Consider the following 15,295-nt stretch of genomic DNA (forward strand, 5'->3'; position numbering starts at 1 on the left):
AAAGAAGTATTTGCCAAAGACATACCTAATAAGGGGTTAATAGCCAAAATATATAAGGAATTCATAAAACAACACCAAAAATCAAATAATTTGATTAAGAAATGGGCAGAGGATCTGAACAGCTGTTCCTCCAAAAAGAACATACAAATGGCCAGCAGACAAGAAAAGATGCTCAACGTCACTAATCAGGCAAATGCAAATTAAAACCACAATGAGCTATCTCCTCAGAACAATTATCATCAATTAATCAACAAACAAGTACTGGAGAGGATGTGGAGAAAAGGAAACCCTCATGCATTGTTGGTAAGATTCTAAATTGTTGCAGCCACTATGAAAAACAGTATAGAGATTCCTCAAAATAGAACTAAAAATAGAACTACTATATGACCCAGCAATCCTGCTTTTGGGTATTTATCCAAAATAAATCCAAAACATTAATTTAAAAAGATAAATGCACTGCATGCATGTTCAGTGTAGCATAATTTACAATAGCCAAGATATGGAAGCAGCCTAAATGTCCATCAATAGATGAATAAATAAAGAAGATGTGGAACTTATAAACAATGGAATGTTATTCAGCCTTAAAAAAAGAATGAAATCTTGCCAATTGCAACAACATAGATGAACCTTGAGTGCATTATGCTAAGTGAAATAAGTCAGACAGAAAAAGACAAATACCTTGTAATTTCACTTATTAATGGAATATAAAACACAAAATAAATGAACAAATAAAACTAAAACAAACTCATAGATATACATAATAAACTGATGACTGCTATATGGGAGGGAGTTCAGGTGGAATGGGTGAAAAAGGTAAAGAGAACAAGAAGTACAAGTTTCCAGATATAATAATAGTCACAGGTATATAAAGTACAGCATAGGATATATACTCAATAACATTGTAATAACATCGTGTCAGATCGGTTCTAGATTTATGGGGGTGATCACTTTGTAACATATATAAATATCTAATGACTATGTTGTATACCTGAAACTAATATGTCAACTGCAATTGAAAAATAAATTAAGCTCTGGCTGGTTAGGTCAGTGGTAGAGCGTCGGTCTGCCGTGTGGAAGTCCTGGGTTCGGTTCCCGGTCACGGCACCCAGGAGAAGCACCCATCTGCTTCTCCACCCTTCTCCCTCTTCTTTCTCTCTATATTTCTCTTCCCCTCCCATAGCCAAAGCTCCATTTGAGCAAAGTTGGCCTGGGCACTGAGGATGGCTCCATGGCCTCCACCTCAGGTGCTAGAATGACTCCCATTGCAACGGAGCAACGCCCCAGATGGGCAGAGCATTGCTCCCTGGTGGGCATACGGGTGGATCCAGGTTGGGCGCATGCAGGAGTCTTTCTGCTTCCTCACTTCTCACTTCAAAAAAATACCCCAAAAAATAAAAATAAATTTTAAAAATATTTGTAATAGTGACACTGAGCAAAATTACATAACTAGAGCTTGTTCAAGGTCACACAGGTACTTAGTGGCAGGCCTGGGATTAAAACTTAGTTCTATGTGATCCTCTATCCTACGTTTTCGGGTTTTACACTTCCTAGAACATCATCCCCCAAGAATATATTAAAATTAAAACTGATTCATAATAAGCACACATCCTGATATTTTAGCCTAAAAAATGAAGATGGCATGGGTATTTACATTTCACTGAAGCTTTCACAAGACATCTAGTATCAAGCAATAATAACCCTCTATAATACAAATTGTAACATGCACTCTTCCACTACTAAATGAACTAACTTGTCCAACAGAATTGTTAATGTTGTAAAGTTGATTTGAATTTTGGAAAGGTGGTCTTAAGCCTTCTTATGCTAGTTGTTACTGAGCAAGAGAAGATTGTTTGTTAAAGCCACTCCTAATTCATGACAACTTATTTATTCATGATGATCCTAATTCTTGACGATCTATTATCCACATACAGTGGTACCCTGAGATACAAGCAGACCAACATGCGAATTTTTTAAAATACGAGCTGCAACTCGGTCCGTATTTTTGTTCGAGATCCGAGTGAAATTCCGAGATACGAGTCATGATTAGGGAAGCTGTCACAGTTTTAGATTTGTTTAAAGTAAAGAAAATGCAGTTTTAGTTTACATTTAGTTTTAAGAAAGTGCAGTTTTAGTTTGTGTCTACAGTGCCTGCATCCCTTCCTCCCTCCCTCCTCCTCTTCCGCCATTCACCTCCGTTAGCCGCACTCGTCTGTCTCCAAGGTAAGAATACAGTACTAAATAACACTTTTTTCTTTTATTTCATATATTTTGTTATGCATTGGTAAACTATACATGTGTGTTTCTTAATTAAACATGTCTTTTTTTCATAATTTAGGATGGTTTGGGATGTTTCACAGGGTGGAACAGATTAAATCTATTTCAGTTATTTTAGATGGGAGAAATTTGTTTGATATACGAGTTGACTGACTTACGAGCTCGGTTACAGAACTAATTAAACTCATTTCTCAAGATACCACTGTATTTAAAAGTGTTTTTATTTATTGATTTTAGAGTGAGAAGGAGAGGGAGAGAGTGGGAAATAGGGGATGAGGGGGTTAAGAAAGAGAGGGAGAGAAACACCGATTTGTTGTTCCACTTATTTATGCATTTTATGCACTCACTGGTTGATTTTTTTGTGTATTTTTGTATTTTTCCAAAGTTAGAAGCGGGGAGGCAGTCAGACAGACTTCCACATGCGCCCAACCAGGATCCAACCAGCATGCCCATCAGGGGGCGATTCTCTGCCCATCTGGGGCATCACTCCATTGCAGCCGGAGTCATTCAAGCACCTGAAGTGGAGGCCATGGAGCCATCCTCAGCATCCGAGCCAACTTTGCTCCAATGGAGCCTCAGTTGCGGGAGGGGAAGAGAGAGAGAAGAAGGAGAGGGGGAAGGATAGAGAAGCAGATAGGCTCTTCTTCTGGATGTCCTGACTGGGAATTGAACCCAGGACTTCCACGTGCTGGGCCAACATTCTGCTGCTGAGCCAACCGGCCAGGGCTCATTGGTTGATTCTTATATGTACCCTGATCAGGCAACTAGCTGGCAATGCTGGCACATCAGGACGATGCTCTAACCAACTGATTTATCAGGCCAGGGCCATCCACATTTATAAAATGGCTAAAAAATAAACAAGCATCTTGTTGGGAAGAGGAGGGACACTTACTTCCCATCCCGTCTGGAATAAGATTTCTGGCCTCTCTTCTCCCTCTCCAGTTTAGCAGGGGAAAAAATGACAGATGACTGAAAAGTTTTGGGGAAGACAATGGGCCATTTGGCTCAGCCCCTTCCAGATTTTCTCTTTTTTTTTTTTTTTTTCGGGTCTGTTCCTGCAGAGAAAGCCTAAAGTAGTCCATGCTGCCCAAAAACAGGTGAGCAAATCAGGGGCAGCTCTACAGTCACATTATCTAGTTACCCAGTCTCTCTGATCTGTATTTTTTTCTCACTGGTTTTCTTTTTTTTATTGATTTTATTAGGGTAACACTGGTTTTCAACTCAAGAAGAAAAGAGGGACTTATTTATTGAACTCTTAATGATGAACATTTTAAAACTGGTTTCCAAGGAATCTGAAGAACTGATAATACGTATATGGAAAATGGCAACTCTACTTGAATTATAAAGACGACTCTTCCTGCTTGAATCAAGAGAAGTAGGGTGCAACAAAAGACGAATTCTAAGGGGCTGAAAGAAAGTTCCTAGAGGAGAAATGTGGAGAAAAGTGGAGAAATATGGAAAAAGATGAAAGGGAAAAAGTCCTTCATATTTTGCTCCATGAATGGTGATGCCATCCCAGCTCTCAGACTAAAGGGAAGTATGACACAGATATGAGAATTTATATATTTTTTGCTAATTCAAGATATTAAAGAGATTTTCAAAAACCTAAAACAATGCCACTCTTCTCTATATCTTTATTATATGCAGCTTAAGTGTCTGTTTGTCGCCGATAGCTTATTGGTTGCTTGCCTAACTGTACTAGCCAATGGGGTGAAGTTGCCATGGCTGAACGCAAATTGAGCGAGTCAGGGGGAAGGTGAACATTTGTTTGCATTGGCAATCATCTGCTTTTGAAACAATTTAAGGCTGAACGCAAATTGAGCCTGTCAGGGGGAAGGTGAACATTTGTTTGCATTGGCAATCATCTGTTTTACATAAAAACTACGTCTTAACGTAATTTCTTTTAAGAATGCCTCCTAGAAAATACAGCACTGAAGAGGAGAGAAAAGGAGCTAAAGCTGCACAAAAACGGCTTTCTCGACAAAAAGAAACCACTGAGCAGAGAAAGACAAGGCTTGCTTCAGTCACAGAGCAAATGCGTCTTTCTTGGCAAAATGAGACTGATGAGCATAGAGAAACAAAGCTTGCCTCAGATGCAAGACAAAAAAGCCTGTCTCAACAAAATGAGTCCCTTGAACAAAGGCAGGAGAGAAATGCAAAAAAATGACAGAGTAATGCTGACCGAAACGCAAAAAGAATTAAAACATATTTAAATCACCTTTATTTATTGAGCTAGCGGTGGCTCTTAAGAAATGTACTGCCAGTGGTTTCCTTCATTGCACTCTACTTTAAGCAATTAAGCAAGTAGAAGGGGGAAACCCCGTGGGGCACTAAGCAAAGCGGCGACCTCGCCGCCTGCCCTGGGTAATTCAGTTTGAATTAGCAGACACCTTTGCACAAACCATTTTAATTACAATTTATAATATCTAGAACAGCGGTCATTTCATATGACCGCCGGGCTTTCTAGTTCTGTTTTATATTTCCTAAGAAGATATGTTATAGTCTATTATTAATGTTTTAAAATTAATTTAAAATATTTTAGAATTTTTTCAGTTTTATCTCTTATAAGTAGTGACATGTAAAACCCAAGCTTGTTGGGGTCCTTAATAACTTTTAAGAGTATCAAAGAATCCTAAGAATTAAAAATATAAGAATGACTAACCTGTTATAATTCATTTTCTTCACTTTCAGCACTCATCTCCTAAAGCTAGGTACTAAATATTATAATTGTTTTAAAAGTTTCAATAGTTACCCTAAATCTATATATTATATAAAATTATATCCCCTGACCTGTGGTGGTACAGTAGGTAAAGCATCAACCTGGAATGATGAGATCGCCTCTTCAAAACCGTAGGGTTGCCTGGTCAAGGCACATATGGGAGTTCATGCTTCCTGCTCCTCCTCCCCCTTCTCTCTCTCTCTCTCTCTCTCCTCTTTCTCTCAAATGAATGAAAAATTTAAAAACCTATTTTTCCAGTTTCAAATCCCCTTACTCCTCTTTGTATTTTTCATACCTTGTAACTACTCAATTTCCAGCCTCTTGGGATGTAGGATGTCCTTTTTGTCCCCCAATACTTTTATCCTACTCACTTTTTTATTTTCTTTCTTATATCTATCCAATCCATCTTGCCAATGGCTTTAACTCATAAATGGAATCTGTTATTGACCAATTAACTCATTTACCCACTCAAGTAAAGCTTAAACACATCTCTTAATTTTCCTAAGAAAGTAAATATTTATAGTTCATCAACTTAACATTACCGATTCATTCACTTGCTCTATATTTATCCAAATAAACTTAAAATATTCAGAAAAATGTCTGAATATAACCTAGAGCAACATCATACAACAAAAAGCATTAAGTAACGTAAACCTTCAAGTATCCAGAATGACTGGAAGGGTACATTCCAATAACATGTCAGTTAAGATTTACATATATACAAAATGAAAAGGAATTATAAAGGTATAAAATGAACTTAACACAAAACTATATTATCATTTAACACTTCTCCCATGATTCAGAGAGTAAGAACATGTCAGGATCTTGTTATTAGGTTATCATCATGAACATCAACCATCAAAAGAGAATTAAAACATTTTCAGTGTGGCACATATATACTATGGAATACTACTCAGCCATAAGAAAAGATGAAATACGGCCACTGGGACAACATGAATGAACACTGAGAATATCTTGCTAAGTGAAATAGTCAGAAAGAGCTAAGAACCATATAATTTCACTCATACGTGGAATACAAAACTGAAACCCAGACCAGACAACAGTAGGGTGGTGACCAGAGGAGAATGGGGGGTAACAAAGGGTAAGAGGGCCAAATACATGATAATGGGAGATGATCTGACTTCAGGTGGTAGACACACAATGCTATATACAGATGTATCATAGAAAAGAATGCTTAAAACCTATATAATCTTATTAGCCATTGTCATACCCATAAATTTAATTTAAAAAAATAAAAATGAAGTAATAAAAAAAGAAGAATTGCAGATTGCCCAATTGCTGGGTTTCCTTGGCTGGAGTTGTGCGAGAGAATAAAAGCTTATCCAGGTTGCATAAATAAATATATAAATAGTTAGATAAACAAATAAAACATCTTTAAGGGCACTAACATTGCCTTATACGCCATTTTGTATGCCCTACTGCACCTGGCAGAGAGCTAGCTGGGCACAATAAGATGGTCATAAATACTTGCTGAATTTCACATAATCATTTTGTCAATCTGTCTACTGAAGAGTAGAATGCACAATATGTCCCCCAAGGCAGAAGGAAGTCCAACTTTGTTTAAAAACTTTCCAATGATTTCAATTCTAGGGCAAAGGAGAATTACTATAAATGTTTTTTGATAATAAACTATTTTCATCTTTTGAGATGAGTCATCTAAAATAATAACATTAACTAATTGTTTGGCTGATATTTGGCAAGGACTGGAGTATATGAGGTAAAGAACTATCAGGCTTTGTCCAGAACATTTTAAGTGGAAGTTAAGAGCCTGAATATCTTGGCTGGAGTGAAAGCCAAAATGAAGCCATGAACATGGGTCTAAATGCTATAGCCCAGTGGTCCCCAACATATTTTGGGCCACAACCGGTTTAATGTCAGAAAATATTTTCATGGATCGGCCTTTGGTGGGACAGATAAATGTATCACGTGACTGAGACAAGCATCAAGAGTGAGTCTTAGACGGATGTAACAGAGGGAATCTGATCATTTTAAAAAAATAAAACATCATTCAGACTTAAGTATAAATAAAACGGAAATAATGTAAGTAATTTATTCTTTCTCTGCAGACCGGTACCAAATGGCCCACAGACCAGTACTGGTACGCCACCCGGGGTTGGGGACCACTGCTACAGCCTATGAGATCAGACAGGAAAATTTCAAAAAATCCAATAGCAGGAAAAAGAAAATATACAGAGACTATAAAGTAATTAAACCATGCTACTGTGTCCCAAAGCATTTGCTTTACAGAAATATCTTTGGAAAATAAAAACCAAGCCTAACTGGTGGTAGCGCAGTGGATAGTGTTCACCTGGGGCACTGGGGACCCAGGTTCAAAATCCTGAGGTCGCTGGCTTGAGCACAGGCTCACCAGCTTGAGTGCGGGGTCGCCAGCTTGAATGTGGGACCATCAACATGATCTCATGGTCACTGGCTTGAAACCCAAGGTCCTGGCTCAGCTGGTGCCCCTTGGTCAAGGCATGTATGAGAAGCAACCAATGAACAACTAAAGTATCTCAACTATGAGTTGATGCTTCTCATCTCTCTTTCCTGTCTGTCTGTCTGTTTCTCTCTCTCTCTCTCTCTCTAAAGAAAAAGGAAACAAGATTAAAATTTTCAACAGAAAGACATGGAAACAACCAAAAAGCCCTTCAACAGATGAATGGATAAAAAAGCTTTGGTACATATATACTATGGAATACTACTCAGCCATAAGAAATGATGACATCGGATCGTTTACAACAACATGGATGGATCTTGATAACATTATACCTTGAAATAAGTAAATCAGAAAAAACTAAGAACTATATGATTCTACACATAGGTGGGACATAAAAATGAGACTCAGGGACATGGATAAGAGTGTGGTGGTTATGGGAGGGGGGAGGGAGGAGGGGGAAGAGGGAGGAGGAGGGGAAGGGCACAAAGGAAACCAGATAAAAGGTGACGGAAGACAATTTGACTTTAGGTGATGGGTATACAACATAATCAAATGTCAAAATAACCTGGAGATGTTTTCTCTGAATCTATGTACCCCAAGTAATCAATGTCACCCCATTAAAATTAATAATAAAGAGAAAAAAATTTTCAACAGAAAATGGAAATCAAAAGTAATATAATAGACTTGCAAAAAATAGCCAAATAGAAATTCTAGATCCAAAATTAAAGTAGCCAAAATTAAACACTTGTGAACTGACCAGTTTATAATAGCACATACAATACAGTAAAGAGAGAATCAGTAAAAGGAAGCCATTCAGAATAAAGCACAAGAAATATAAGAATGAAAATTACAGAAGAGAAAGTAAGAGACAAAGTTTACAGTAAGAAAGGATAATTTGCATTAAACTGAAGTCCCAGAATTAAAGGAGAAAAAGGCAATATTTAAAGAGATGATGAATAAGAATTTCCCCTAAACTGATGAAATAATCAGTCTACATATTTAAGAAGTTCAGTAAACTCCAAACAAACTAAATAAAAAGCTCAAATATAGATACATCTAGTAAAAGTAGAAATCCCCAGAGAAAATTTTGTGAGCCAGTAGCAGAAAAAAATGAATTACAACTAAAGGAGTAAAAGAATAAAACTGACTTCTGTATATCAATACACAAAAATAATGTCCTAACTTGTGTTTATTTTAAAAGCAAGGTTAGTTTAACATTTGAAAAACTGATACAATTTACCACACTAATATAATAAAAGAGAAAAATATAATTATTTCAAAAGATGCAGGAAAATAATTTTTTTAAACAAAAAAGGACAGAAAAGGAGAGAAAGAGAAAGACAGGAAAGGAGAGAGAGAGGAGAGAAATGAGAAGCATCAACTCGTAGTTGCTTCACTTTAGTTGTTCATTCACTGCTTATCATCATTTGATAAAATATAACACCTATTCATAAGAGAAGAATTCTTACAAACCAGAATGAATAGAAGAACTAATAAAGCTCATGTCCCAAAAGCCTACAGTGATCATACTTAATAATGAAAGCTTTCTTTTTGCAATGAGGACTCAGACACCAATCAATGGCTTTATCATTATTTCTATTATATTGGTAGTGTTAGCCAGTTCAGCAAGGTACAGAAGATATGTAAGGTATAAGAATTAGAAAAGAAGAGACAAAAACCATCATTATTAACATCTGATTTTAAAAAATCCAAAATTAGGGGATAAACCCATTGTCTTTACATATATTTTTCTCTGTATTAGACACATCTTTTATAATAGCAACAAAAAAAATTATGTAGCTAGAAATAAATCTAATTAAAGAGGAGGAAAATGTCTACATAGAAGACAATTATTAAAAGAGATAAAGACAAATAAATGGAGAAACATTCCATTTTCATCTACTAGAAGACTCAATGTCATAAAAATATTAATTCTCCCCCTATTTATCCCACTCATCAATATAATCCTAGTCAAAATCCAAATGGGTGTGTGCAGAAGGGGGAATTGAAGGCAATTTGACAAACTAATTCTAAAATTTATATGAAGTATCAGAAGCCAGGAATAACCAAAATATGAAGCCTTAGAAAGACAGAACAGTATTAGAGCAAGAATAGACAAACAGAAAAACAGAATAGAATAGCAGGTTGAGACCCATACATATGTGGTCAATGATTTCTGACAAGGTAAGCATTATCAAAGTGAGTTTTTCAATATCCAGTGCTGGACAACTGGACATTCATACTGAAAGAAATCAAACAGGATTCCTATCACACATTATAAACAGAAATCAAATTTGAGGAAGGGACAACAAAGAATGTTTTAGAAGACAATATAGGAAAATATCTTCAAATACTTTCAGAACATAAAGAAACTAATAAAATTATAAACTGTAAAAAGGCAAATGTACAGAGTACTTTGCAACACATATAATCAATAAGTGGCTCATATATAGAAATAAATACAGAAAAAAATATATATTTAACAACAAATCAATAACAAAAAGATAATCAGTAAGAAAAATGAGCCCTTTTTTCTTTGAACTCAAACAGGCATTTTATAAAGGACAAAAATACATATACCCAATAAAATTCTGAAAAGGTTCTAACCTCATTGTTTCAGGGAAATGCAAATTAAAGCCATAGTAAGGTAACACTTCACACCAATCAGAATAGCCAAAATTAAAAAGACCTGCACTACCAAGTATAGGGTAGGATATGAAATAACAGTGCTATAAGAATATTCAACCACTTGGAAAACCATTTGGTATTACCCACAAAAGTCGCAAATTCTATGACCCTTCAATTCCATTCCTAAGTATATATCCTACAGAAACACATGAACATGTACATCAGGAGATACAGATATATTCATAGAATTATTGGAATGCTCTCGAACTGGATATAATCTATATGCTCATCAACATTAATATGAATAAATAGTATATACATGCAATGGAATGTTACACAGCAATGAAACTCAGTAAACCACAGATATATGCAGAAGTACGAATGAATGTCACAAACATAATGTTGAGTAAAGGATGCCCCAGACAGAAAATAATTCATATTGTTTTAAATCAGTTTAAAACCAGCAATATCCCATTTTTTGACCTGAGTCATGGTCACAGAATTGTATCACAGTAATTTATCAGCTATTTTCTTACATTTTATGTACTTTTCTGTATGTCTGTTCTCTTTCATATCAAAATGGTTTAAGGAAATTAAACTAAATAGCTTACCCTGAGACTAGCATCTGCCCATTATGAGAGAAAGCACAAGCCAGTACAGGAGCACGGTGCCCACTCAGTGCACTTTCATATTTTAATTCAAGACCTGCAAACAATAAAGTGAGAAAAATTAGCAAGCTGACCTTGCTTAGAATTCATCCTTCAGTCAAAGCTATTACACTTATTTATTCAATTAATCTTTGAGTACCTAAAGTACACAAATGGAAAAATCCTCATGCAACTCAGGTATTGCAATGTCGTGTGATTAAGTGGTTTCAAAGTTCAGTTATGGGTAAAGAAAATAACGTGCATATCAAAAGCTAGACAGGGAAGTGCTATAATTACCAATTTTTACTTATTTTTTGACAGAGACAGAGTCAGAGAGAGAAACCGGGACAAACAGACAGGAAGGGAGAGAGATGAGAAGCATCAGTTCTTCATTGTGGCATCTTATTGATAGTTGTTCACTGATTGCTTTCTCATATGTGCCTTGACGGGGGGTGGGGGGAGCTGGGAGGCTACAGCAGAGCAAGTGACCCCTTACTCAAGCCAGCGACCCTGGGCTCAAGCCAGCTACCACAAGGTCATGTTTATGATCCCATGCTCAAGACAGTGACCCCGTGATCAAGCCAGATGAGCCCGCACTCAAGAAGGTGATCTCGGAGTTTCGAACCTAGGTCCTCTGTGTCCCAGTCTGATGCTCTATCCACTGCACCACTGCCTGGTCAGACTATAATTACCAAATTTAAAAAATATATAAAATTTTAAACTATATTACAATCTTGGTATTGAATTTTAAAATGTTATTTTAGTTAATATACATATACCAATTGCCCAAATGCCTAAAAAGAATGTAATACCTATACTTTTTTAAATCTGTTATTAAGAAAATATTTTCTCATCTCATAAAAATTTATATAGCTTATAACTCCAATTATTTTATAACACTCCTACCAAGTATGGTAACACTAAAATCCTTTTTATGCTTTCTGTAAGCACTTGAAAAAAAAATCACAACTATTTTAAAGGTAAACCAAAGGAATTCAATATATTTTAGTGTCAACCTATAAAAATTATGATTAAGAAGAAACTGGCCTGGGGGACAAAAAACTAAGTAAAATTTACAATTTCCCCAAACCTAGTAAGGACTTTTATAAGTGTTAATGATCTTAATATGACAAGCATTAAACAAAAAGGTCATTACAGCAAGTGTCAACAAACAGAAAAAACTATATATTTATTTATTTATTTATTAAATATGTATTTTATTTCTATTCAAAATAGAAAAGCATACATTTTTATCTGAACAGATGTGGGCATTAAAATCACTGTGTGGCCTGACTGGTGGAGGCACAATGGATAGAGTGCTGACCTGGGACACTGAGGTCCCCAGTTTAAAACCCCAAGGATGCCTACTTGAGTGTGGGGTCACTGTCTTAAAGTCCAAGGTCACTGGCTTGAGCGAAGAGTCGCTGGCTTGGCTTGAGCCCCCCAGCCCAAATCAAGGCACATACTAGAAGCAATCAATAGGCAACTAAAGTGAAGCAACTACGAGTTGATGCTTCCACTCTCTCCTCTCTCTCTCCCCTCATTTCTCTCTAAAAATAAAAAAATTTTAAAAAGCACTATATGAAAATACAGATCAGTAAGTAGGAATAATCAATCAAAGCAAAAACATTAAGTTGCCAATGAAATGAAGATCTAAAAACTTGTATATGAACATAAGGTTATGTTCTCAAATATAAGATCCATTCATATGTCTATCTACTCCTCCCTACATATAAGCAATTAAAATTAGGTACAAATGATAATAAATGCTTTATAAAAGGGTTTTAACAGCATGTTTATAAACTATTACATAAGTTTTTTGTTGGGTTTTTTTTTTTTGAGAGAGAGAGAGAGACAGAAAGGGAGAAAGAAGGTGAGAAGCATCAACTCCTAGTTACTTTCACTTTAGTTGTGCACTTATTGCTTCCAAGGGAGGAGAGCGAGTGAGAAGCACCAACTTATAGTTGCTTTCACTTAAGATGCACATTGATTGCTTTTTGTATGTGCTTTGACCAGGCTGAACCAGTGACCTTTGGGCTCAAGCTGACGATCTGGGATTCTATGGATGATCCCCATCTAAAGCCAGTGACCCCGTACTGATGAGCCCAAGCTCAGAGGCAGTGACCTTGGAGCTTTGAACCTGCGAACTCAGCATTCTGGGTCAATGCTTTATTCACTGTACCACCACTGGTTAGGCCTGTTATATACGTTTTTTAAAAGTCAGCAATGTATGAAAAGCTTTACTTTTGGACAATTTTACTAAAAATATATTATGTTTTTAAAAATAAATAAAATAAAAATAAAAATATATTGTGTTTTGAACATCTATGTACATGATTGTATTCATGGTTTCTTTTAAGAATTTTACTTTGATAGGAGTAGAAGGCAATGGTAGGGTAGACCAGAGAAGTTAAGGAATTCTTACACTCATCAGCAATTTAATACATTAGAAGAATTACTAAGTGTAACCTGATATGCAATGAATTAACTAAATTTCCACAAAAAGAAATGCATCTATTTCCTGATAATAGGCCCCTTCTCTATAGACTATGATAAAGACAGAGACTCTCCTTGACCAAACTCTGCCAGGCTCTTCTGAACCCTCTTCTCCATTAGTCCTATAAGACTTGAACATAGCTTCTAAGAGGTCAAGGCTGCATCCCAGGATGACTCTAGCCCCTTAAGGTGTCTGCCTGACAAAACTCAAGTCTGTCAACAAAAAAGTTCTACTATTTGTTTCAGCTAGTACCTGAGGATAGGGCTCTTGACTTCCAGGTTCTGTAGGAAGATAGGAGCCTAACTTCCATAAGCCCCAATTAGCAAACCCAGATGACTTTCACATGGACCAAACCCCAATCTTCCTGCTTTCTGTATTTTTTTCACTTCCTTGATTCTATAAAGCCCCTAGTTATCCATCATCTTATTCCCTCACTGTTCCTTTAAAATGCCCAGTCACCTCCATATAAGCTGAAGTTGAGCAGGACTCTTTTCCCTATTGCAAGAGAATATTACTGGTTAAACTCTGTCCTTACCACTTTAACTAGGGTCCCACTTTGTTAATCTTTGACAATAGTTAAGTCTGTGATATAACTGAAGCTTATTTGATAATAAAATAAGAATATTATTAGGCATCTGAAGCAAGATAGCCAATTGACTATATATTTCAGGTTCCCATTAAAATAACAAAGGAATTAATAAAGATATAAACTCATATTAATGAAAAGAACAGAAAGGAGGCTTCAACAAACCAGAAACTGAAACCAATTTTAGGAAAGAAGAAAGCAAATTAACTGATGCTTTTGAAAGGTTAGAGGAGTAACAAACAGTAGAATGCCAAGAGAAGACTAACCTGCTCTAGGAAACCCCGTAAGACTTGGTACTGTTAACACCTGGGGGAAAGGAAAGTCAAAATGACACAAATATAGACCTAGAAATGAAAAAAGTAACTAAAACTCTCTTTCTGTTTTTGTATTTCTCTGAAGTGAGAAGCAGGGAGGCAGAGAGAGAGACTCCTGCATGCGCCCGACTGGGATCCATTGAGCATGCCCACCAGGCGGTGATGCTCTGCCCATCTGGGCCACTGCTCCTTTGCAACTAGAGCCATTCTGTGCCTGAGGCAGACACCACAGAGCCATCCTCAGCTCCTGGGCAAACTTTGCTCCAGTGGAGCTTTAGCTGCGGGAAGGGAAGAGAGAGATAGAGAGAAAGGAGAGGGGGAAGGATGGAGAAGCAGATGAGCACTTCTCCTGTGTGCCCTGGCCAGGAATGAAACCCAGGACATCCACATGCTGGGCTGACACTCTACCACTGAGACAACGGGCCAGGGCCGTAACTAAAAGTTTTTTATGAAACACTCAATGTCTTCCTCCAATCCCTCCCTGACTCTACCATATTATGTTGCTCAAAAGCCTGATGCTTCTTTCCAAACATTTTTTATTTATTTTTTAGCGAGAGCAAGAATGTGCGTGTGAGAGAGAGAGGGATGGATGGATAGACAGACAGGAAGGGAGAGAGATAAGAAGCATCAACTTGAGTTGCAGCACCTTAGTTGTTCATTAATTGCTTTCTCATATATGGCTTGATGGGTGGAAGGCTGGGTGGAGGAGCTCCAGACGAGCCAGTGACCCCTTGCTCAAGCCAGCGACCATGGGGTCATGTGTATGATCCCACGCTCAAGCTGGTGACCTCGCGGCTCAAGCTGGTGAACTCGCTCTCAAGCCAGATGAGCCTGTGCTCAAGCTGGCGTTCTCTGGGTTTTGAACCTGGGTCTTCAGAGTCCCAGGCCGATGCTCTATCTACCGCGCCATTGTCAGACCAGACAAACATTTCTAAGGAAATACTGCCAGGGGAGTTCCAGGGCAGTTCCAGAAGACAGAGCACCCAAATTCTCTACATCCCCAACCGCCTCCCCCAGGAAGGGCCAACAACCCACATCTTTACACTAAAGGGAAGCCAGCTACAACCAACCACCATGTGCACAGAGCTTCGAAAAATCTTACCACTGTCTACTTCTTCAATATAAATGAATGCTAAGGATCACCAGACATTTGATTTAGGTAAGGATATGAC

General features: G+C 37.2%; 1 protein-coding gene across 1 annotated transcript in view; it reads right to left on the reverse strand.

Annotated features, from left to right (window-relative positions):
* WDSUB1 (WD repeat, sterile alpha motif and U-box domain containing 1) overlaps positions 1–15,295 on the reverse strand; it is an 86,746-nt gene that overhangs the window by 58,221 nt on the left and 13,230 nt on the right. The window contains exon 6 of the mRNA XM_066346483.1: positions 10,691–10,784. Coding sequence (XP_066202580.1) covers positions 10,691–10,784 — 94 coding nt within the window. The remainder of the gene's footprint in view (positions 1–10,690; positions 10,785–15,295) is intronic.

Source organism: Saccopteryx leptura, chromosome 7 (assembly GCF_036850995.1).
Source record: "Saccopteryx leptura isolate mSacLep1 chromosome 7, mSacLep1_pri_phased_curated, whole genome shotgun sequence".
Taxonomy (NCBI): domain Eukaryota; kingdom Metazoa; phylum Chordata; class Mammalia; order Chiroptera; family Emballonuridae; genus Saccopteryx; species Saccopteryx leptura.